The following is a 23,744-nucleotide window of genomic DNA, read 5'->3' as shown; positions in this document are numbered from 1 at the left end:
GTACATTTTCTGAAACAGTCTCCTTCACTTGCGTTGTTTTAACTGTCACCTGTACCCTACCTACCTCCAGCTCAGACATCTCTGCTGAACTTCAGATCCACAAGACTAGCTGTCTGGCTATCTGCTATACTTTATCATCTGGCTGGCTGTCCTATAGGCCAAGTACAACATGACCCAAAACAAACTTATTTTCTCTCATAAGGTTGCCCTTCCTCCTGATATTTTTAATACTAATCTGTGGCATTGCCAGCTACTCAGTCTCCCAAGCCAGAATTGGGAACCACGCCAACATGTTTTACAAAAACCCAATACAAATTTCCCAGCCTGATGACCAAGATGGCTACCAGATTAGAGGCACTGTCATTTAGTGGTTAAAGTACTTTCATCTTGATAGCAAAAAAGTTCTTTTCTTGGCTCTATTACCCATTTTACATTGTCATCTGGAGTAATCATTTTACTATATTTGAAGACAGTTTTACCATCTGTGCCAGAAACAGAATATGTGTCATGATGAAATAGTAAAGTCAGTGGAATTCCCAAGTGAAAGATGCTGGGTAAATGCAACACAATATTATTGTTATTAGTAAGTAATAAGATCTGTGAAGGTACCTGGTCAGCAGAATGAAAACTGTTAAAGTATACGGTCACCTACAAAACAGCAGTAGTGTTAGTAAGTGCAAGCAGAGCAAACCAGACAAATCTGTCATACACACATACATTTAGCAACTACAGGCTCTAGTGGGAAGAATTAAAGACAAAAGATCCATACCAACTTCACTGCTGCTCTGTTCTGCCTTGTAAAGACCTAAAAATTAAAGTCTGTATTAAGGACTTGTTTTTCCTTTTCATTTCCTCCCTAAAGATTAAGGCTTTCAAAGGCTTCTGGCTGCTGTGTCATCAGGAAGCTATTCTGGGTGTTGTGCTCTTGGAGGGGGGAAGGGATACAATGATTCATGCTGGCCATATCTCTTCTGTGCTTTCCTAGGGATGTGTTATGGAATGTGAAGTGTATTTTTTTAAATCACTCAGAGCCTTAGGAAACTCTAACATCATGACCATATTCTTAGAAGGATCTCGTTTTCCTTGACATCCTGCATCTGGGCTACCTTTTAGTCTTTCCATAATGCAAGGTATATTTGATAACCCCTTTTCTGCTGCTTAGAAATGTGGAGACGCTTAATCCCAGAGATTTCTCAGCCGACTAGAAGTGCAAAGATTCCCCCCACCTTTTCCAACACTAAGAAGAAACCTGTACTTGGCAGTATAGATGGCCCAATTTAAAAAATAGCAGTAATAACAAAAAAGACCTCTGGATATATATATACATATTTTTGGCCACGCCGTGTGGCATGCAGGATCTTAGTTCCCCGACCAGGGATCGAGCCGGTACCCCCTGCATTGGGAGCGTGGAGTTTTAACCACTGGACCGCCAGGAAAGTCCCTGTGTATTTCTTTTCTGAATATGTAAGTAATATACATGTTTTTATTTGCTGAACATTTGGGAAATACCAAAAAGAGTTTAGAAGAAAGTAAGTTATTACTCATAATCTCAACATCAAGTAATAACAATCACTCTTTAACATTTTGGTAGATTCTATTTTTCTATGCACGTACATGCTTTTTAAAATATTAAGATTATACTGTATCTATTACTCTGTAACTTGCTTTAAAATATTTAATTAAAATAGACAATACAGGGAATTCCCTGGCCGTCCAGTGGTTATGACTCCACGCTTTCACTGCTGAGGGACCCGGGTTCACTCCCTGGTCTGGGAACTAGGATCCCACAAGCCACACTGCGTGGCCAAAAAAAATCTTGTTTTCTTCCAATCCCATTGGTAACTACTGTATTCTAGTTTCCTTCCAGAGAATTTTTATGCTTATAAAAGCAAATATGAATAATTTTCTTTGCTACACCTTTTGATTTTTCATACAAATAAAAGCATACTATAAACACTACTCTACACCTTGCTTTTTTCACTTGATGTGATTGTGATTCATCCCAATCCATTACATAAAGAGCTTCTTCATTCTTTTTTACAGCTGTCATTTTATAATATTCCATTCTATGTATGTACCATCATTTATTTAATCAGTCTCCTGGTAATAAACATTTAGATTCCTTCCAAGAATTTGCTGTTAGTAACAATGCTACAGTGAATAACCTTGAGTATAGGTCATTTTGCCCTTTACCATAGGATACTCCTAGAAGTAGAATTCTTAGGCTAAAGGGTATATGCATTTCAGTTTTGATAGCTATGGCGAAATTGCTCTCCAGAAAGTTATGTCTGTTTACGCCCTCAGCAACATTGTATAAGAGGATCTGATTCTTCATAGCCTTGACAATATAGGGTGTTATTAAACTTTAAACTGTCACCAATATAATAGGTGAAAAGTTACATTTCTTTTACTCTGAAAGATGTTTATAAGAGCCATTAAAGTATTTTTCTGGGACTTCCCTGGTGACGCAGTGGTTAAGAATCCTCCTGCCAATGCAGGGGACACGGATTCGAGCCCTGGTCCGGGAAGATCCCACATACCGCAGAGCAACTAAGCCCATGTGCCACAACTACTGAGCCTGCGCTCTAGAGCCCACGAGCCACAACTACTGAGCCCACACGCCACAACTAGTAAGTCCACACGCCACAACTACTGAAGCCCGTACGCCTAGAGCCCGTGCTCTGCAGCAAGAGAAGCCACCGCAATGAGAAGCCCGCACACTGCAACGAAGAGCGGCCCTCGCTCACTGCAACTAGAGAAAGCCCACGTGCAGCAATGAAGACCCAACGCAGCCAAAAATAAATAAATTTTTAAAAAAGTATTTTTCTGTGAACTTTTCCCTGTATTACCCCCATTTTCCTTAGATTGTCAATCTTTTCCTACAGATTTGTAGAATCTCTTTATTTATTAAGGGAATTAGTTATTTGTCTGTAATGTGTATTGCAAATATTTTTTCCTAGCTTGTCTTTGACATTTCTTTTTTTTGTTGTTGTTTTCTCTGAATTTTTGAATTTTATTTTATTTGTTTTTTTATACAGCAGGTTCTTATTAGGTATCCATTTTATACATATTAGTGTATATATGTCAATCCCAATCTCCCAATTCATCCCACCAAGACCACCACCACCCCCGCCACTTTCCCCCCTTGGTGTCCATACGTTTGTTATGGTGGCTTTTACTATACAGAAATATCAGATTGTTAGTAAGTCAAATTATTCATTTCTCTTAGGGCTTCTGGGCTCTCTTTGATGCTCTGAAGGGGCTTTCCCACTATACGATTATTAAAAATGTTTCTCCATGGTTTCTTCTGTTACTTTTATGGCTTAATGTTTTACATTTAAACCATTCTATCTGTAATTTATTTTGAATATACTTAATTTCCTTGGCACATGGATCTATTTCTGGATTTCTGTTATGGTCTGTTCTCTATTTGTGTGCTATCACCACTCAGTTTTAATTATTGTAGCTTTTCATTATGGTAGGAGTAGTCCCTCACTCATATAGCATCTTTTGTTGTTGATTTTTTCCCCCAACATTCACCTATTTATCATTTTATTTTCCTGTTAACTACCGTATCATTTTTTGATAAGGACAGGAAAAGCCTTCTTACACATGACCTGGATCATTAGCTGATTGATTGAGGGAAATTAAACATTGTTAAGAGACATCACTCAAACATTTTATTTTAATTTAAAACATCCTAAATTTACATTTAATTAACAGTCTTTGGGTATAGGGTCAAACCTCTTCTGTGAGAATGAATCCACTGATGGAGTTCCATATCATCTTTCTTGTATAAATTACACCCATAATACATCATACAGGACTTCCAGCTTCCATTTCTTTATGTTGGACTAGCAATTTAAAGATCCTATAATATGAATATAAAACGTTCTACATTTTTAGGCTTTCTCCCCCCAGCTTTGAAATTGTCTTGTCCCTACTTAATTTGACATCAAGTTTTTATTGAGGTTTCTGTGTGTACATAAGTAAATTGCTAGATCATATGGTAAGAGAATCTTTAGTTTGAAAGAAACTGCCAGACTATTTTCCAAAGTGGCCATACTATTTTGCATTGCCACTAGCAATGTTGCTCCACATTCTCACCAGCATTTGATATAGGCATTGTTCTGGATTTGGGCCATTCCTTTTTTTCTTCCTCCCCTTTGGGCCAATTTAATAGATGTGTATTGTGTTGTTGTTTTTTTTTTCTCTTTTTTTTTTTTTTTTTTATGGCTGCGTTGGGTCTTTGCTTTCTCTAGTTGCAGCGAGCGGGGGCTACTCTTCGTTGTGCGGGCTTCTCATTGCGGTGGCTTCTCTTGTTGCAGAGCACGGGCTCTAGGGGCGCGGGCTTCAGCAGTTGTGGCTCACGGGCTCTAGAGCGCAGGCTCAGTAGTTGTGGCACACGGGCTTAGCTGCTCCGCGGCATGTGGGATCTTCCCGGACCAGGGCTCAAACACGTGTACCCTGCATTGGCAGGCGGATTCTTAACCACTGCGCCACCAGAGAAGCCCCTATTGTGTTGTTTTAATTTGCATTTCCCTGATGACATATGATGTGGTGCATTTTTTCACATGCTTATTTGTCATCTGTATATCTTCTTTGGTGAATTGTCTGTTAAGGCCCATTTTTTAAATTGGATTGCTTGTTTTCTTATTGTTAACTTTTAAGAGTCCTTTGTATATTTTGGATAACAATCCTTTATCAGTTTTGTCTTCTGCAAATATTTTCTCCCAGTCTGTGGCTTATCTTCTCATTCTCTTGACATTGTCTGTCAGAAAGCAGAAGTTTTAAATTTTAATGAAATCCAGCTTACCAGTTCTTTCTTTGATGGATCATGCCTTTGGTCTTGTATCTAAAAAGTCACCACCATACCCAATATAGGTTTTCTCCTATGTTATCTTCTTGGAGGGTTATAGTTCTCCATTTTACATTTAGGTCTGTGATTCATTTTGAGTTAATTTTTGTGATGGGTATAAGTGTTGTCCAGTGTTTCAGCACCATTTGTTGAAAAGACTATCTTTGCTCCATTGTATTGCCTTTTGCTCCTTTGTCAAAGATCAGTTGACTATATTTACATTGGTCTGTTTTGGGGCTCTCTAGTCTGTTTCACTGATCTTTCTGTCTGCTCTTTTGCCAATACCACGCTGTCTTTATTACTGTAGCTTTATAGTAAGTCTTGAAGTCAGATAGTGTCAGTCCTTTTTGAAGAAAAACATTGTTCTTCTCCTTCAGTATTGATTGGCTATTCTGGGTCTTTTCCCTCTCCATATAAACTTTAGAATAGTTTGTGGATATCTACAAAATAACTTGCTAGGATTTTGAATCAGATTGCATCGAATCTATACATAAAGTTGGGAAGAACTGACATCTTGACAATATTGAGTCTTCATATCCATGAACATGGGTTATCTCTGAAACTTAGTTCTTTAATAGCTTTCAACAAAGTTTTATAGTTTTCATCATAGAGATCTTGTATATATTTTGTTAGATTTATACCTAAGTATTTCAGTTTGGACGGTACTAATGTGTATGGTATTATTGTGTTTTTAATTTCAAATTCCACTTGTTCATTGCTGGTATATAGGAAAGCAGTTGACTTTTATATATTAACCATATATCCTGTGACCTTGCTATAATAACACTTACTAGTTCCAGGAATTTTTTTCTTGTTGATTCTTTCGAATTTTCTACATAGACAACCATGTCATGTGTGAACAAAGACAGTTTTATTTCTTCCTTCCCAATCTGTATTCCTTTTATTTCCTTTTTTTTTTTTTTTTTTTTTTTTGTCTTATTGCATTACTGGCAAGGTATTTCCTGACTTCAGGGACAAAGCATTGATGGAACCAATCCAGAAAAAGGGTTCTTGTTGTCTGGGCCTTCTCGTTGTACGACCAAAAGACTGGCAGCTGGTGTTTATCTTTTCCCTTCAAGGCTTGAGGATTAGCAGCTTCATAGATAAGGGCAATTCTGATCATAAACCCGACTGCATTTGCACAAAACAGTGGAGTAAGCCTGTCCCTTCCTTCTTAAATCCTGGTGCTCGCTTCTCTTCCTTACTAGTAAATGTCCTTTGTGGCATTTTTTTCCCAGAATAGGGATTCCCTAGCTTTAGATCCTCCACCTTCTTTTTGCTTTCAGTTGTCACATAATGACTTTGCTTTTTCTTGAATCATGTTAGAGTCCATAGGTATGCCTTCCCTATAGCAATCCTGTACCCACATAAAAGCTGAATTTTTCAATATGAGATTAAAAGGTATTTCTCAAAAAGTACAAGGTTTTTGTGCCTGCTGGAGTAGCTGCAGGCACAGCTTCACGAATTTCCTTTTCTTTTTTTACCATGGTCCTTACACTGGATTCACGTATCTTGAAATGGTGGGTAACTGCAGCTGCAGGCCTCAATCTACGGTGCATATCAAGCAATTCAGCTTTTTCTTATAATGTCATGACTTCTCTCTGCTTCTTGGGAGCACTGCCACCATCACTAGTAGCACTTCGTATGGGTCCCCTGGTGTTATTCAGGGTCTTTGGTATTACACTAAACACAATGGAAAATACACAAGAGCTGGGAAAGGTCACTTTTTACTGCAGTATGTAATTTACTGGAGAGACGAACTGCTCATACAGAGATGACTAGTGTCACACGGCATTTTGAGTGGACACTCACAACACTTGAGCTCACAACAATAACAGGAGGTGGCTACAAAATTATTATAGTAGTATATAATTGCATAAAATTAACTACAGTTAATTTTATGCAATTATTTAATACTGCTTCTTAACGTTTGTTTATATTTCTCTTGACTGCACGTGGCACCATCTATGGTCCATAAGTGTTTGTGTGTGTAAGTTTTGATAAACTTTAACTTTTTATAATAGGTTTGTATATATTTTATGGTAGTAAATGATAAAATAGGATAACATCTACCTATATTTTATGCATTCATGAGATCTCTAACTTTCCTAATTTTTTCAATATTTCTAGGCTATGCAGTTCATCTGCAAGTTATTTTCAAATTGTTGCAAATCTCCAATAAATTTTCCAATATATTTATTTTAAAAATCCACTTATAAGAGGACCCACCATTCAAACCCGTGTTGTTCAATGGTCAACTATATAGCCTTCTATATCATATGCATGTATTACCTCCTCACAAGAACAATTAAAATAATTTTTAACAATTATTCTTTAAAAGGGTGAACATCTGTATGTATTCCTTTTATTGCTGCCGAGAACCTTTGTTGAGGAAAGGGAAGGTTAGGCTTTGCTTTTTTTTTTTTTTTTTTTGGCCATGCCGCATGGCATGTGGGATCTTAGTTCCCTGACCAGGGATCGAACCCACGCCCCCTGCATTGGAAGTGTGTGAAGTCTTAACCACTGGACCACCAGGGAAGTCCCAAGGTTAGGCTTTTCTTTTTCCTCTCTTTGAATGTCAGTACGAGAACTAGATGTGGTCCAAAATGGTAACAATGTGTTTACCTTCTGTCCCCGAAACAGGTGTATTGCCGCCAGACTGATTACTGGCAGTTTGTGAAAGACATCCGCTGGCTTAGTCCCCACTCAGCCCTTCATGTAGAGAAGGTAAGAGGTGAAGGTAACCACAAGGCTTTAACCACAAGTTTCCTATTAACTGAGGAGAGGAAATTATCCCTGTAGGACTGATTTGGAGGGGAGGATGATTTACTTTAAAAAATAAGCTTTGCACACCCATTGCTCTAGGCCACTTTCCCTCCTCTGGGGAAGACCTGAGAAAGTTTTGTTATTTTCAAAAGATTTGCAAATATGGGACCAGAGTGAAGCTTTTCAAAATCTAGGGCAAATGGCAAGAAGTTTCCTGAATGGTTGGGGGTAAGTAGGACTGATATGCTGATGACTGTTTAAGGAGAAGAGGATGCACCAAATAGAAAAAAAATGTGAGGCTTCTGGAGACCAGTGTCAAATGGAGCCTAACATGTTCCCAACAGCACTGGAGAGTAGAGTAGCACTGTACTCTTCCGTCCTCTCAGCTCAGCATAATACCCCTGATTCCCAACCAGAGACACAGCGCTCCAGGAGGTTAGGTGACTTGGCCAGAGTTACACAGCTAGTTCCACATCAATCACAGCCAAATTTATTTATTTATTTATTTAACCCTTGCCTATGGAAATTTTCAAATACATTCAAAATTAGAAGAGTGTAATGAACCCAAAAATATCACCCATCTTCAATACTTATTGATTCATGACCAGTCTTGTTTCATGTATAGCACACCCACTGCCAGATTCATTGCCAAGGTGATGTCCAGAAAAGTAACCTATTTTTAAATGATCAGGGAACCAAATCACAAGGTGTCACTCTGGCCTTTTTTGTGAAAAAAGGCCAGAGCCCAGTGATTTTCTTACATGGATTTTTTTGTACTTATCACTTTATTTTTCCCACCAAACCCCCCTCTAACTTTTTTCTCTAAAATATATCGTGGGACTTCCCTGGTGGTGCTGTGGTTAAGAATCTGCCTGCCAATGCAGGTGACACAGTTTCGAGCCCTGGTGCAGGAAGATCCCATATGCCACGGAGCAACTAAGCCCATGTGCCACAGCTGCTGAGCCCATGTGACACAACTACTGAAGCCTGCGCACCTAGAGCCTGTGCTTCTCAACAAGAGGAGCCACCGCAATGAGAAGCCCATGCACTGCAACAAAGAGTAGTCACTGCTTGTCACAGCTAGAGAAAGCCTGAGCGCAGCAACAAAGACCCAATGCAGCCATAAATAAATAAATAATTTTAAAAAATAAAATAAAATATATTGTTGTAGTCATTTCCTCTTAGAAGCTGCCTGAAATAGCCATCCATACATTTTTTTGCAGTGATCCTGAACTATGAGACTTGGCTTTTAGAAACAGCCAGTAGAAGGAAGTTCCAAATAGAGAAATGCTGTGGCGAGAGCCAACGAGACGTGCTCAGCTGATTTCTCTTTGGGGAAGAATGTTTGGGGGCATTTTTCCAAATTTTTTTACCCCAGGTTTTTCTTGCATTCTTTTCTGGAGGCTACGTGAAATAGAGGACTCTGTGAGAGAAGCTGAGGTGTCAAGTTCATTCTTCCTCTGAATACCCCGAGAATAGATGCCTCTTTGGAGTTACAACATAAAGAGACAGACGCAGCAGCTTTGTCCTCTCCAGGACCTGCATATCACGTTTTAACTGCTTAGTCCCTTTCTAGTGGCCCAAACCAGCAACGGAGCCATTAATCCCTTCCTTCCCTCTCCTCCCTCTATAACCTGTAGATGTTAGCTGGAGGGCAAATATCTCTGATTACCTCCTCTTACCTGTCTCAATTTAGTTCTCAGGTCATTAGGCCTCAATCTTGCTGGATTTACCAGGAATTATATATTTTTAAAATTAATTTATTTATTTTTGGCTGCATTGGATCTTCGTTGCTGCGCGTGGGCTAGTTCTCTAGTTGCAGCAAGCGGGGGCTATTCTTTGCTGTGGTGCGTGGGCTTCTCATTGCGGTGGCTTCTCTTGTTGCGGAGCACAGGCTCTAGGTGTGCGGGCTTCAGTAGTTGTGGCACATGGGCTCAGTAGTTGTGGTTCACGGGCTCTAGAGCACAGGCTCGGTAGTTGTGGCACACGGGCTTAGTTGCTCCACGGCATGTGGGATCTTCCTGGACCAGGGCTCGAACCCGTGTCCCCTGAATTGGCAGGCGGATTCTTAACCACTGCGCCACCAGGGAAGCCCTGGATGTATATTTTGACTCATGCTTCTTTGCCTCCTAGTTCATCAGCTTGCAGGAGAATGGCCAGAGCAGCACTGACGGCATGAGTGAGCGTGCCGTTGCGGAGCTGTGGCTGCAGCATAGCTTGCAGTGCCACTGTCTCTCAGCCCAGCTCCGACCTCTGCTGGGGGATAGACAGTATATCAGAAAATTCTACACAGGTGGGTAGAGGTCACATAGCCAGTACTGGTCATGTACTTCCTCATTCTCTTCTACTTTACTCTTCCTTTATAGACCCACTGTTACCCCAGGGTCTCATACTTTTACTTGATGCCATAGAGATTCTAATCAGAAACACGTATCTAGTCTTCTCTCTAACCTGCTATGTAAAATGCAGTCAAGCTTTATGCTAAGGTATTTCCCTACTCCCATATACGCAAATCAGTAAGAGTAACTACTATTTACTGAGAGTTTCCTATGTTCCAATCACTGTTATATATTTTTTATACATATATACCTAACAGCAGCCCTGAGAGTTGGGTATTGATATCCCTGTTTTCCAATCAGGGAAGAGCTCAAGGAGGTTAGGTGACTTGGCCAAAGTCACCCAGAGCCAGAGTTCAAATCTGGGTCTTTCTGATTTTGAAGCCTCTTGTCATGGCCTCTGCTATACTGCACATGATTTAGCCTCTTCTGTACTTTATTTGTCCCTAGTTCCCCTCTGTCCACAGTGGTATGATTCTCCTCAAGTCATCTTTGCCTTTTCCCTCTTTCCTTCCCTGAGCTTCTCCCAGGGCCATACAGGGAGGCTGAAGTTCTCCCTAATGGGCTCCATCATTGCGGCAGTTTTCTCTCCCCAGATACTGCTTTCCTGCTAAGTGACTCCCATGTCACGGCCATGCTCCAATGCCTAGAAGCAGTGGAACAGAACAACCCTCGTCTCCTGGCTCAGATTGATGCATCTATGGTAAAGTGGCCGAAGAATTATCTGTGTCTATGTTCTGGCCTCCTAGACCTCACCATGATGTAACCATATGTAGCAAACTACTTCACTTAGGCAATTGTGAACTGAAAGGCTTTCATTAAAAACAAAAAAATCTTAGAAGAGGAGGTACCATTAAGTACCTATTGAAGTAAAATGTCTATTTGTAAGTAAGCTTAAGTCTATTTGAGGAGGGAGGTGTCTATTTTTTTAAATCCTTAAAAAAAATCTGTAGTCTGAGTAAGCACCTCCTTAAGGGCAGGCTTGATAAAATGCTAGGGAGAGGAGGGATGATTTTGAGTCAGGCTGACTATAGATAGGGTGTCAGACGTAGTGTGGTCTGATGTTACACAGGATCATTTTTGTCCAAGAAAATTTTGTTGTTTTATGTTGCTTATTATTAACTCTCTAATTCACTCATCCCGTCACTAATATCAGTGCCTCCGCTAGAAAGGAATCACAATCCCTATTTCTTTTGTGAGGGATCCCCTATGTCTCCTGGTTTTTCAGTTTCAATTCTTGCTTACCATCTATTGAATACTTTCTACGTGCCAATCATGGTGCTATGCTCAGTACATGCATCATCTCATTTAATCCTCAGAACTCTATAAAGTAGGCATTAATCTCATTTTATAAAGGTGGCCACTGAGGGACAAAGTAGATAAGTCACTTACCCAAAGTTTGGACCAAATAACTTGTAAGTGATACGGCCTGGATTTGAGCCCCAGCGTATCTGACTTCTGAGTGCATAGTCTTAAGCACTTTGCTGTACTGCCTCCATGATAAGCATTCCTGGTCTGACCACCTAGGATTCCAGTGCAGAAGCTGTGGTGTATGGCAGGACTTTGAAGTTTCAAAGCTGTGTGCTCTAATAGAAGATACCTATGCTGTATCTACTGGCCCTGGCTGCAGTTCACGCCTGCTGCCAAAGGCCAGTTCCTACCAGCATTTCTGTAGTGCTAAGTGCTCCTCTTCTGAGGGCCTCTATCCTTGACTCTGACATGTGTTTTTTTTGTAGTTTGCCAGAAAGCATGAGAGCCCGCTGCTGGTGACAAAGAGCCAGAGCCTGACAGCTCTGCCTGGCTCCGCATACACCCCTTCAACCAGTTATGCTCAGCATTCCTACTTTGGGTCCTTCTCTAGCCTCCACCAATCCACACCCCACCATGGCTCAGGTATGGGGGCAGCAAGGGGTAGTCAAGACATGTATCCCCAGGCCTGGAAAGCAGAGGACTTAGTGGGTGCTCACAGGCTGGCTATAGATGGAGCCTTGGGTTGATGCAATTTGCCAAACTTCATGTCTTAATATGGAAAATCTTAAAGAGGTATATAGCAACTAGCCTAAGATAATTCAGTAGAATCATTAAAGTAACAGAGGCAAGAGATGTGTTTAGTTTCCCCTGGGTTTCTAACCCACATTGCCAGAAGGCATTTCAATAATAATAGCTAACATTTATTCAGTGCCTGCCATGTGCCAGGCTCTGTTGTAATCAATTTGTATATATTATCTTGTTTGATCCTCAAAACAGTCCTACGAGGTAGGTGTTATTATTATTGCTCATGTTACAGATGGGGAATGCATACTAATAAGCAATGAAGCCACTGTCCCAAGAGCTTATGCTTTTGGCTTAGCTGCTTCTAAGTAATTTTTTACTTACGTTGAATGAGTTAGCCTTTTCTGACGTGACACCGTGTGTCCTGGGCACCAAGTAACAATAGGGAGTTTGGTTCTTAGTTGTGGAGAAGCCCTTCACAGGTACCAAAGGCTTCCAGCTCACCTTTCCTTTCCCTTTCTTTTTATATCCTAGAAAGAAGATCTACTTCCTTTTCACTCTGTGGCCCATGCCAGAAACCTCAAGAAAGCAGAGGACATGTCTCGCCAGCAGAGGATCAAACCGTCCAAGCCCCTCTGCTTCCAATCTCTGCATTAGCCGGGGACTCCCCCTCGACCCCAAATGAGATGAGCTCCAGCACTCTGACCAGCCCCTTAGAAGCACCCTGGGTTAGCAGCCAGAAGGATTCCCCAAGTGATGCCAGTGAGGGGCCTGAGTACTTGGCCATTGGCAACCAGGACCCCCGAGGCCGGACCGCCAGCTGTCAGAGTCGCAGCAGCAATGCTGAGAGCAACAGCTCCAATTTGTTCTCCTCCAGCAGCTCCCAGAAGCCAGATTCTGCTGCTTCCTCTCTAGGGGACCAAGAGGGAGGTGGGAAGAGCCAGTTGTCCAATGTCCTTCGCAGGTCTAGCTTCTCAGAGGGACAAACACTCACTGTCACCGGTGGAACAAAGAAGAGCCATACTCGCTCCCATTCGGATACCAACATTTCCTCCAGAGGAGCCCCAGGTAATGATAACCACCAGCCTGTAGTCAGTAAGGCGGCCTCCTGAATTTCAGGTGGAAGGGAGAGTTTGTTCTTAAGGGTCTTCAGATGGCAGAAAGAGAAGTTATGTTTCTGATGATATGAAGAGTATATTGCTTATAATGAAAAAGAGAAGTTTGTAATATAATGTGGATACCTAAGAAATCTCTCTGAGAATATTTATGTTTGTTCCTTTATACATTGCTAAATAGTAAATGCTTTCCTGGATTCTTTCACTAGTTCTTTAGCACCAGAGGATAGTGTGACTAATCACAGTCCGAGTTTTAAATGCATCTCTCAGACAGAGGGAAAGTACTAATGAGCTTTAAAAATAATCCTGTTAAATTACTTCCCTTCCTGTGATTCTGGAGAAGTTTGGTCAGGATATAATAACAATAAGAGAGAGGCAAACTGATGTTAGGGTTTCCTTATTAACACTAGAGATGTAGTGAGTATGGAGTGATGGGACCTAGTAAACAAGTAAGTGGGGTTGACTGCTCCATCACTAATTCAGGTTGAAAGGCAGTCGGGTAAGGAGGCCTTGGCTACTAGGACCTCCTTCACACAGACACCAGCTGCTAGCAGAGAGCACCTTAGGCATGGCCAAGGTGGTGTCATTGCTTTTGCCATTTCCCCACTATCATCTTTCCTAGGTTGTTGGTGTCTGGCAGGCTTTGGTTGGGTTTCATTCGTAAGAGCATCTCCATAAAAGCAAGTGGAAGGCCAGTTTGTGCTCAAGGCCAGTTCTGGGTGGAAAAGCCTCAGAAATAAAATATAAAAGTAAAGTATAAAAAATTAAGAGCAAAAAAGGAAGATTTCCTTTTACAACTAGAGCTGCTATTGATTTCTCTTTGTAATTTCTAAAAGGTGAGAGCTAAGGCCTTCATCTGAAACTTCTGAATTGCAAACTTTTGTCTCTGTTTTCCCCTCAAGAATGTGGTTTGGCTCATTGGAACTCGTTAGAAAAAAAATCTCCAATCAAAGCCTGTCTTCCCATGAGCCTTCGTAGATGTGAAGAGTGCTTGGGTTAGACCCTTACTTCACATCTCCTGGAGCAGACCTGGTGTCTGCTGTACTCCAGGCTACTGGTGTTTGAGCATGTAAAACTTCCCTGCCCCCATTCTTGCATCCATGCGGATTCCAGAAACTGCGGTAACCTGCATTGGAAAAGGGAGCCAGAGAAAACCTAAGCAGAAGGATCTGAGGGAGTGTGGGTCATGTGCAGCTTCTCGTACGAGTCATCTTTCCCTCTGCGCTAGGGTTCCCTCTCAGGAGTTAAGCCCCAACCTTTGCTAGTTAAGAAGACGCTCTTTTTCTCACTGTGTCTATTCTCGTGTTCTGGACTTTCCTCTGCACCTGTCTGTCTACATACAGGAGGCCCCAGGAGTATCACCATTATAGTTGAAGATCCCATTGCAGGTTTGGGAGCCAGTCCTCCTCCTCTCTGTCCAGCCCCCGCCCCCACCTCCTTGTGTTCCTCTGTGACCATCTTGCTTAGTTTCGAACTTCCTTTTCCATTCTGGTGTCAAATCAAGTCTGGCTGGCCTGGTCCTGTAGTTATGCTTAGACCTGTTGGTAAAATAATACCATTGTTTTGCATGATACGTTTTTTGCCCACGACGTCCAAATGCCTCATTCAGTCTCTCAACAGCATCCAGGAGATAGAATCAAGACTTGTCAAGCCTGTATTGCCCAAAGGTGAACCTGAGGTCTGCTGTTTGTCTAAGACATCATGATGAATCAGTGGCAGAATTTTTCGTATAACTGAGTACTTACTACAAATTACTTTATTTTCCATGATTTAACACCAGAATGTGTTTTCTCCTCTTTCTGTGGTCTTGGATGTGAGTGCATGTTTTTGCCTCTCCTGGAGTCCCCTGTTTCCTTTTTCTTACACCTGTCTTCCTTCCCCTGTAAATTTCTCCCCCACCCCCTCATTCCAGCCATTGCACAAGGTTTTTCTGTTGACTTAAGTCTGTTTCTTTGGGTTTCACAGTGGTGTTCAAACTGCATATTGTGTTACATTCTGGGTACATCATGCATGGAGATATTGATGCTAGAACGTGTCTGCAAGACGGAGTGGTAAGGGAGAACTGAAAACTGTGGCCTCCTGGTAGTGGGTGAAGCCACTGGGTATGTTAGCTTGGCAAAGAGGTTAAAGTCTGCGAGACCTTCGTTTAGAAGAGTGTTGTTGTTCTTAAGGAGATAAGAAATTGTAAGACGACAGATTTCAAGTCAGTATGAGGAAATTCTAAGAATTAGAGCTGATCAGTTGAATGGGCAGCATCATGAGGTAGTGAGCTCAGTGAGCAAAGGCTGGATGGCCTTTACGTGCTGTAAAGGAATAAGGTCTGGTGTTGGAGTTTGTGTTGTGCATTGAGTTTGACTGGGGACCTCAAAGGTTGCCTCCAAATCATGGTTTCTTACCAAGGCGTCATGGTGACTGCTGGTTTGTAGTGAGGAGCAGAGCCCACTGCCAGGACCACCAAGGGAACACAGAGTTATCGCTTACCACGTAGTAGCATTTTTTGTGAGAGGAGCAGCTGACAAATTGGCACCATCTGTCAAGGAAATGGGTTGGATGCTGCTCAATCATTAGTTCTCCCAGCGCATCCTGTTCATTTCTCAGGCACCCACCTGCTTTGCTGCCTGCTCTTCCTTCTGTGGCACTGGGAATTTCGTGTTTCCCTTTGGAGAATATCAGTTTCCATTTCCTGTGAACCATGCCTGCTGCTATTCCTCCACTCTCAACGTTCCTTGAAAACTGCTACCCAGACACTTCCTACTTGGCCAGGCTTCTCATGAAACCTCTCCCTTCCTTCCCCAGGAAGGCTGGGTCTACAGCCCTGTGGCTGAGCCCTTTGGTTACAAGGCCATCATCCTTGGCTTCTCTAACACTGTCTTGATGCTTCTTTTAAGGACATTGCTGGGTGTTATTTTGTTCTGCTAGTTCAGAAGTGGGTTAAATTTGTAGGTATGACAAATTTACATTTCAGGTTCAAGAGAGGCCATATCCTAGTGTTTCTTTAGTGAGTTTAACCCTTCTGATATTGTTTTAAAGTCTAGTGTCAAGGTATCAGAAAAGTTTCAGTGTGCTTGTCTCCACGTGAGGACTGTTTTCTAAATTGGTTTGTCAAGATGGTAGAAATTGGCTGATATTCCTGGAACATTTGGTAAGAAGATGGAAGAAGGGAGAACTAAATTCATGAATCCACTTTGATTTGATTCTTTTTCACCTCTGTGTTGCCGCATTCCAGGTCATGTTTTCCCTTTTCCCCTTAGAGTATGCCGACTTCCCACCTCCCTTCCTCCATGTGTTCCTGCATTCTTGGACTGTTCCCTGTTGGTGTGCCACCTCTCTCCTGTTCGGGAGGGCATTGGGAATGGGAGCAGTTAAATACTGAAACTCCAAAGTTGGGAATGTATGTGTCGCTCACCTCGTATGTGTGTTTTTGCTCCCTGGTGGCCACTGACACTAGAATCCTGCAGTGATAAGTCGAAGTTGAGAGGCCCCTTGTCCTACTCTGGTCAAAGCAGTGAAGTCAGCACACCCAGCTCTCTGTACATGGAGTATGGTAAGTGAGTACTAGGAAGGCCAGTGCTGCAATCGTGTCTTTGCTCTGCTCCCCCCCATGCCTGCCACACTCTGAGCTGTGTAGCTCATCTTAGCTCTGTGGAGGGTACACACCATACAGTCTCACCCTCCCTTTCATTATTTTCAACCCCTGTGCCAGAAATCACACTACCCCGCCATTTCTCTTGCTCCTCTCTGCCTCAGCGGTCCCACTGTCTCGTGCTGTGGCTGTTATCACCATGAATGTCTGGTGAGCCAGCTGGAATGGCTCTCTGAGTGGGTGAGAGAGACCTTGAAAAGAGGCCTTTGAGTGTCTAGGCTTAATTACCGAAGATAGGCTCCACATGGAAATCATCCACAGGGAGAGCCATTTCTTTCCTTGTCTGACTCACAGCACAGGTTTTTTGGTTTCTTTGTTTGTGGGTAGGAGGACGAGTATGTCATCTTTAAATTTAGGTGATCAAAGGGTTGTCTCCTGGCTCTCTCCATTTATTCCAGCATTCTCTGACCCAGGGGCTTAGTGCCCTGGGATTCCGAGATTCAGAGAAATTCCTGTAGAAGGTAGACATCTTTCCAACCTGTTATCCGGGAAGACTTGGGAGCATCTTTAGTGTTAAAATCATCAGGCTTCTTAAAGAAGCTTGTCTGTAAAGAAGATTTGCTTTTCAAAGCAGGGCTTTTCACATCCACATTCCATTTTCCCACAGAGGGCAGTCAGTACCTGTGCTCAGGAGAAGGCATGTTCCGAAGACCATCAGAGGGACAGTCCCTCATCAGCTACCTGTCTGAGCAAGACTTTGGCAGCTGTGCAGACCTGGAAAAGGTGAGGACTCTAAGGAGCCACTGAAACGCCCATGAGTTGGGAGATCTGGTCTGAGGGCTACGGTGCCATTTGTCCTAAAGAGGTTTTGGGTACACAGCAATAACATGGGTGTAGACTACAATACAGGTAAGTCACAGTAAAGATAAGCTCAACAAGTTCTATCTCTGGAAAACTCTTCTGGGAGCCCATGCGCCTCACTGAGTTCAAAGATATTACGGATTTTGTCTTAGAAGCTACCCTGGACAGAGAAACATTGAATTTTAGTCACATGATTACTGTTTCCTTGACCCTGGAACCTTAGGTAAAGACTGTCTCCAGAATCAACTTCTATATTTTGTTCTAAGGCTCAGATATGTGATAAATAATGTCCCTGTAGCATTTTATAGCTTACAAAGCACTTTATCTTGAGACATCACATTTACCTTAATACTTTGTATATAAGTGTATGGTTTTAGGAAAGACCTGACCTCTTCTCTGTCATTTTTTTATGTGGAAAGTGGGACAGGAAGGCCAGGCATGGCCAGATACGAGAGCAAAGAGAATGTCCAACAGGTTTTCTGGCCATCATCTTTCATTATAGGAGCAGTGTGCATTTCCCCTGGGTGTTTTGAATGAAAGCAATGCACGTTCTGGAAGCTGCTTTCCAAGAGTATAATCAGTGAGGTGTCCCCTTTTTGGCACTCTTCTTCCCCAGGAAAATGCCCACTTCAGCATCTCAGAATCCTTGATTGCTGCCATTGAGCTGATGAAGTGCAACATGATGAGCCAGTGCCTGGAAGAGGAGGAAGGGGAGGAGGACAGTGACAGGGAGATCCAGGAACTGAAGCAGAAGATCCGCCTTCGTCGCCAGCAGATCCGCACCAAGAACCTGCTCCCTGTGTACCAGGAGACTGAGTATGGAAGTGAGTGAGGCTGTGAACGCCTGTTCTTGCTTCTTCAGGCTTCAGGATAAGACTTAGTACCTCGTGGGCTTTCTTTTTTGTCTTCGTATGTTCATGTGAGATGTTATACCCAAGCCAAGGGTTCCTCTGCTGTCAGAAAGATTTTCTATGTTGTTCTAATTTTTTTTTTTTCTACCAGACCAGAATCCTAGAGCTCATCCATTTCCTACCTCTACATGAATATTATAAATTATCTTATTTGTGTTATACTCTTACATGTTATTATCTTTTCTAAGAAAACAAAGTCCCTATTATTCCTATTGCAAAGCACACGGGAACTAAGAAAGTACAGTAATTTTTAAAAAGAAAAATCTGGTAAGTGTAGTATTCTTAACTTGTTCTATATTACTTATACCTGTTGTCTATATAGCTTTAATTTATAGCTGTCATTTTAACATCGGCATGTCTGGCAAAGAAAATTAAACTTTAAGAGTTTTATAAACTGTTTCTAGGTTGCTAAAGAATTTGTTTTTCTACTATATATGGTATAGACAAAGCTCAAAACTATGTACAGGAAAAAAGCCTGACTATTTCTTTTGGAAGTAGGCCAAAAAGAGAATTTTCAGAACTGTTCATGTCTTCAATTCATTTGGTCTTAACTTTGCTATTGTAATATGTGAATCCCAGTTTATTTAAGCTGTTCTCTTTTATACCGTGTTAATTTAACTTTCATGTACATTTAGTACAACTTTTGTTATTAAAATTAGCATTTACCATTTTCAAAAAAAAAAAAAATATATATATATATCAGAAATATCTTCCAAAAAATAGGTTTCTGATATGAGGAGAACTAAGGCCACTGGTTCCAGATTCACTTTCCAGAGAGTGGTACTTTCTGCTCACATAAAACTTTTTAGGGGATCAATCAAGAAGGGGAAACTAGCAAGAAGAGCTAGTTTCCATTTCCCCAGCATAACTCCCAGCCAAGGTTCTCTTTACTTCTGTGTTCAAGTCATACCAGGTCCCTTTTGTTGTGACCCTAGAAAGAGTAGGAGACCTCTTCTGTCCTATTTATTACTTTTCTTTTTTTTTTAATGTAACAGGCTTTCGGGTCACTTCCAGCAGCTCCCAGTTCAGTTCACGTGATTCAGCACAGTTCTCTGACTCTGGCTCTGCTGATGAGGTTGATGAATTTGAAATCCAAGGTATGAATTAACACTTTTCAAGGGAACTTTCATTAACTGTTTCTTTTAATTTGGAATCATAGGCTGAGAAGCTTTCCCTAAGCAGGGGGTCTTTATTATGGTTCATTATGGTATGTTGTCGGCTGTTGTAAGGGATAACTTCTCTTGTTAAAAACAAAACCTATTTAAAATTTAAGCAGAAAAGAACACTAAAAGGAAGTATTCCATTGGAGTGGGCTGGCTATTGATGTCACCATGATGCTTCTTCCTCAGTTGCACCTTTCTCTCAGATTCTCACTCTAATTCCTCCTACTAGGAGTCCAGAGTTAGCCCACATCTACATGAAATTAGAATCCTATTCTCTTGTGTCCTATAACACAACTGAAATTGTTTCGAAGTGTTTAAAAGGAGCTTTATTATAATCCTAAGAGAAAATGACAGAAAGAGTCACTGGGAGGGAAAAAGCAAAAAGGGGGAAAAAAAAATCAAGTTTACAAAGTGGAGCTTTATTTTCTGTCCTACCAGCGCTAATTTGCATAGCAGAATCACAGACTCTTGTTGTGAGCTTCTGCCTAGAGAAGGGGAGGGGCTCTTATCTGGAAAGGCAGTTGTGTTAAATCAGGTTAACCCATGATTAATGGGCTAATCCATTCCTGAAAATCATAAATTTCTTCAACTTCCTATCAGTGCAATCAACAAATGAACAGATGGAAAACCAAACAGTTCAGGGACGTAAGTTCTTCCCCCATGGCTGGAACCAAGACTATAGAGATGAATTGTGTCTAGTTCTCCATTGTAACATGATGATGAATAGATCTTTTACTGCGTGAGGCTCTGATTTCCTGTTTACACCAATCTCGAGAACCCATTCAGCTCCAGGTATGGTAGCTGAGTTTCTTCCCCATTCAGAAATACAATTTTTACACATATTTTTCCAGGTCTCCAGGAAGTCTTCCTTCTGTGTTCTCCTTAATGCATCTGATTTCTATTTATAACAATGATGGTCACTTAAAACTCCATTTTTTCCTTTGTATGTAGTTTTCCAACAGTTCTCCAGTTCTCTGACACCAACTGAGTGTCCTACATTTCAATTCTGACACTAATTCCTGGAGTTAGCACAGACCCTACAGATTTAGGATTCAGTCCCACGAGATGGCTTCCTCTTCAGATGCCAGCTGCCAATGGGGTTCCCAGGATGCCTGTACTTCACCCTGGCCAACTACCAACCCAGGGATTTCCACAACTACCTCCTCACGTTTGATAATTCACTAGAATGACTCACAGAACTCAGGGAAGCGCTATACTTATGATTACAGTTTATTATAAAGGATACAAATGAGTAGTCACATGAAGAGGAGGTGCATAGGGCAAGGTCCCAAAGTATCCTGAGCACAGGAACCTCCATCTCCATGGAGTCAGGGTGTGCCACTCTCCCAGTATATGGGTATGTTCACCAACCAGGAAGCCCTTCCAAACCTCATCTTTATCAAGGTTCATTCGGTAAGCATGAGTGATTACATCATTGGCCAGTGGCAACTGAGTTCCTGAGGTGGGGCTAAAAGTTCTGATCTTCTAAGTAGCTTTTTCTTCTGGCAGCCAACCCCATCCTGAAGCTATCTGGGTGCCCCCACGAGTCATTTCATTAATGTAAACTCGGATATAATGGAAAGGGGCTCATTATGAATAACAGACATTCCTATCACTCAGGAAATTCCAAAGGTTATAGGAGCTCTGTGCCAGAAACTGGACAGAGATCAAATATATATATATTTTTTATTACACCACAGTCTGTGATTGACTTGATCTCCAAATTAGAAGAAAATAGGAGGGCTCTGCCCTCTCTCTCTCAGGATCAGCAGTTGGAATTTCATGTGGGTAATATTAAGGTAAATCCAAAACATGCTACTTCACTGAATGTGGAACAGTCCACTTGACTATAAAGTCTGTTCCTTGCAGCAAAGCAAGGAGCCAGGGGGAGTTGTTCAGACTGGAAGGAGCCAAATATGAAATAGCCTGCCTGGGGGTGGCATGAGGTGCACTCCTGTTGGAAACTGTTGCTGCATTTGTGGCCCCAGAGGAGGTGTTTAATCAACTAACTCTCTAGTCAGTTCAGACAGAAATCCTTAAAGGAAAAGACCTTAGGGCAGGGCTTCTCAACCTCTAGGCCAGATATTTCTTTGCTGTGATAGACTGTCTTGTGTATTGTACAGTGTTAAGCATCATTCCTGGCTTCTCTACCCACTAGATGCCAGTAGCATACCGCCCTCCTCCCCAGTTGTGACAACCAAAAATGTCTTCAGACATTGCCAAATATCTGCGGGGGGTACGAAATCCTCCCTGGTTGATAACCACTGCCTTAGGAGGTCTTTAAGGCTAGGCTGGTTTGGGGAGGCAGCAGTAACTGTCTCCCAAGCCAAAGTGAGAACCTAACTATGGATGTAGGTTTCTAAAAGCAGTGCCATCTTTTGGAGCAAAAGTCAAGTCCTGATTCCAGGAACATGTGGTATAGAACTGTCATTCTCATCAGTTTACTTCCTGTCTGAATACTAAAGGGCACCCTTTTATAATCATTATTACACAGATGGTAGTGAAGGATCTAACCTGACTCACATGTCAAAGAATGGACTCTCAGTGTCAGTGGCCTCGCTGTTTTCAGGTAGCCTGTGTTGGAAGCGTGGGTGTGCTGATACATGCATGTGTGTGAATGTTTGCACCAGCTTTTGTACATACCTGTGATACCTGTCAGGGTTATGAGGACTATAGGGTCTGGAGAACTATCTGGGGAAAACTGGACTCAAGCTAACTGGGAACAAATTAGATACTCATTTTCTTTCTTTCTTTCTTTTTTTAATTATTTTTTAATTAAAAAAATTTTTTTTTGGAGTATAGTTGATTTAAAGTGTTAGGTTCCGCTGTACAGCAAAGTGAAATCAGCTATACATATACATATATCCACTCTTTTCTAGATTCTTTTCCCATACAGGTCATTACAGAGTATTGAGTAGAGTTCCCTGTGCTATACAGTAGGTCCTTATTAGTTATCTATTTTATATATAGTACTGTGTATATGTCAATCCCAATCTCCCAATTTATCCCTCCCCCCCTTTCCCCCCGGTAACCGTAAGTTTGTTTTCTAGATCTGTGGCTCTATTTTTTTTTTTTAAGTAAGTTCATTTGTACCATTTTTTCAGATACTCATTTTCTTCTTCCTCATATGACCCCAGCAGTCCTCCTCACTGAGATTATCCTTGTTAATCCTTCTCTACAGTGATACTTTTAGATTAAGTGGTCATTGTGGCTGATGGAGATAGTGGACAGTTTAGAAAGGAGTGGTCAGGTGAAGAAATTACAGTTCAAACCTATAGCTAAATACTGCCACACATTCAGACAGCAAAAGTCCTATAGAATGGTATGAAGCTTAGAGTCTCTTTAGAGTTTTGAATTTGAGAGCCAACTTTCAGAAAGCTATCTCTTCTAGGTAGTTTGTATACAATTAGGATTTATTGCTGCAAATGTTTGGCCTTAGTAACTGCTTTGTGATCCAAACAAGTAGACTTTCTGTAGGTGGAGTTGACTAAAAGTAGTAGTTTTCTGTTCACAGTGGCTTTAAAACACACAAACAACAAAATTCAGGGCATTTATTAATTTGATTAATAGTTAATTATTTTATTAATTTAAAATTTTAATTAACAGTTAATTTTAACAGTTAATATTGTCAGCCACTAGAGTTTGAAATAATTATATGTATAAGATTAAATTAAGATTTAGAGAAATAAAAGTAATTAGGTACCTTTTACTTTACTCCTGAACTGTTGTAATTTATTCTAACATAGTCTTCTCTTGCTTGAGAAGTAACAATCATAAGTCATTTTTTTTTTAGTTTGGTTTTTTTTTTGGCCATGCCACATGGCTTGAGGGATCTTAGTTCCCTGACCAGGGATCGAACCCAGGCAGTGAAAGCGCTGAGTCCTAACCACTGGACTGCTAGGGAATTCCCCTAAGTCACTTTTAAACTGGCTTCTGATGTGTTTACAACCAGAATCCTTTGCATGTGCATTTACTGACTGTCAGGTACTTCTTTGTTAGAGCATAGTCAGTCTGCTTTAACCATAAGGCATACTTTTATTTGGTCTTCCTAGTATCCTTTCTTCCCCCATTTTGGGAGCTTTAAAGCGTTTTTTATACACCAAGAATATGAAATATTTTTCAACTAAAGTACTACTTTTTCTCATGATCCACAATCCCA

General features: G+C 41.3%; 1 protein-coding gene across 3 annotated transcripts in view; it reads left to right on the top strand.

Moving 5' to 3' along the window:
• RUBCN (rubicon autophagy regulator) overlaps nucleotides 1-23,744 on the top strand; it is a 55,745-nt gene that overhangs the window by 17,520 nt on the left and 14,481 nt on the right. The window contains exons 3-12 of one of the 3 annotated variants that reach the window (XM_068546550.1): nucleotides 7,502-7,585; nucleotides 9,758-9,917; nucleotides 10,557-10,663; nucleotides 11,697-11,853; nucleotides 12,487-13,020; nucleotides 16,516-16,611; nucleotides 17,318-17,433; nucleotides 18,128-18,335; nucleotides 19,418-19,519; nucleotides 22,080-22,154. In XM_068546550.1, the coding sequence (XP_068402651.1) occupies nucleotides 7,502-7,585; nucleotides 9,758-9,917; nucleotides 10,557-10,663; nucleotides 11,697-11,853; nucleotides 12,487-13,020; nucleotides 16,516-16,611; nucleotides 17,318-17,433; nucleotides 18,128-18,335; nucleotides 19,418-19,519; nucleotides 22,080-22,154 (1,639 nt within the window). The remainder of the gene's footprint in view (nucleotides 1-7,501; nucleotides 7,586-9,757; nucleotides 9,918-10,556; nucleotides 10,664-11,696; nucleotides 11,854-12,486; nucleotides 13,021-16,515; nucleotides 16,612-17,317; nucleotides 17,434-18,127; nucleotides 18,336-19,417; nucleotides 19,520-22,079; nucleotides 22,155-23,744) is intronic. The other 2 variants (XM_068546552.1, XM_068546551.1) reach the window with 2 other exon arrangements.

Source organism: Eschrichtius robustus, chromosome 6 (genome assembly GCF_028021215.1).
Source record: "Eschrichtius robustus isolate mEscRob2 chromosome 6, mEscRob2.pri, whole genome shotgun sequence".
Classification (NCBI taxonomy): domain Eukaryota; kingdom Metazoa; phylum Chordata; class Mammalia; order Artiodactyla; family Eschrichtiidae; genus Eschrichtius; species Eschrichtius robustus.
Note: the sequence above shows the minus strand (reverse complement) of the source record. Positions and strands in the feature narration are given on the sequence as shown.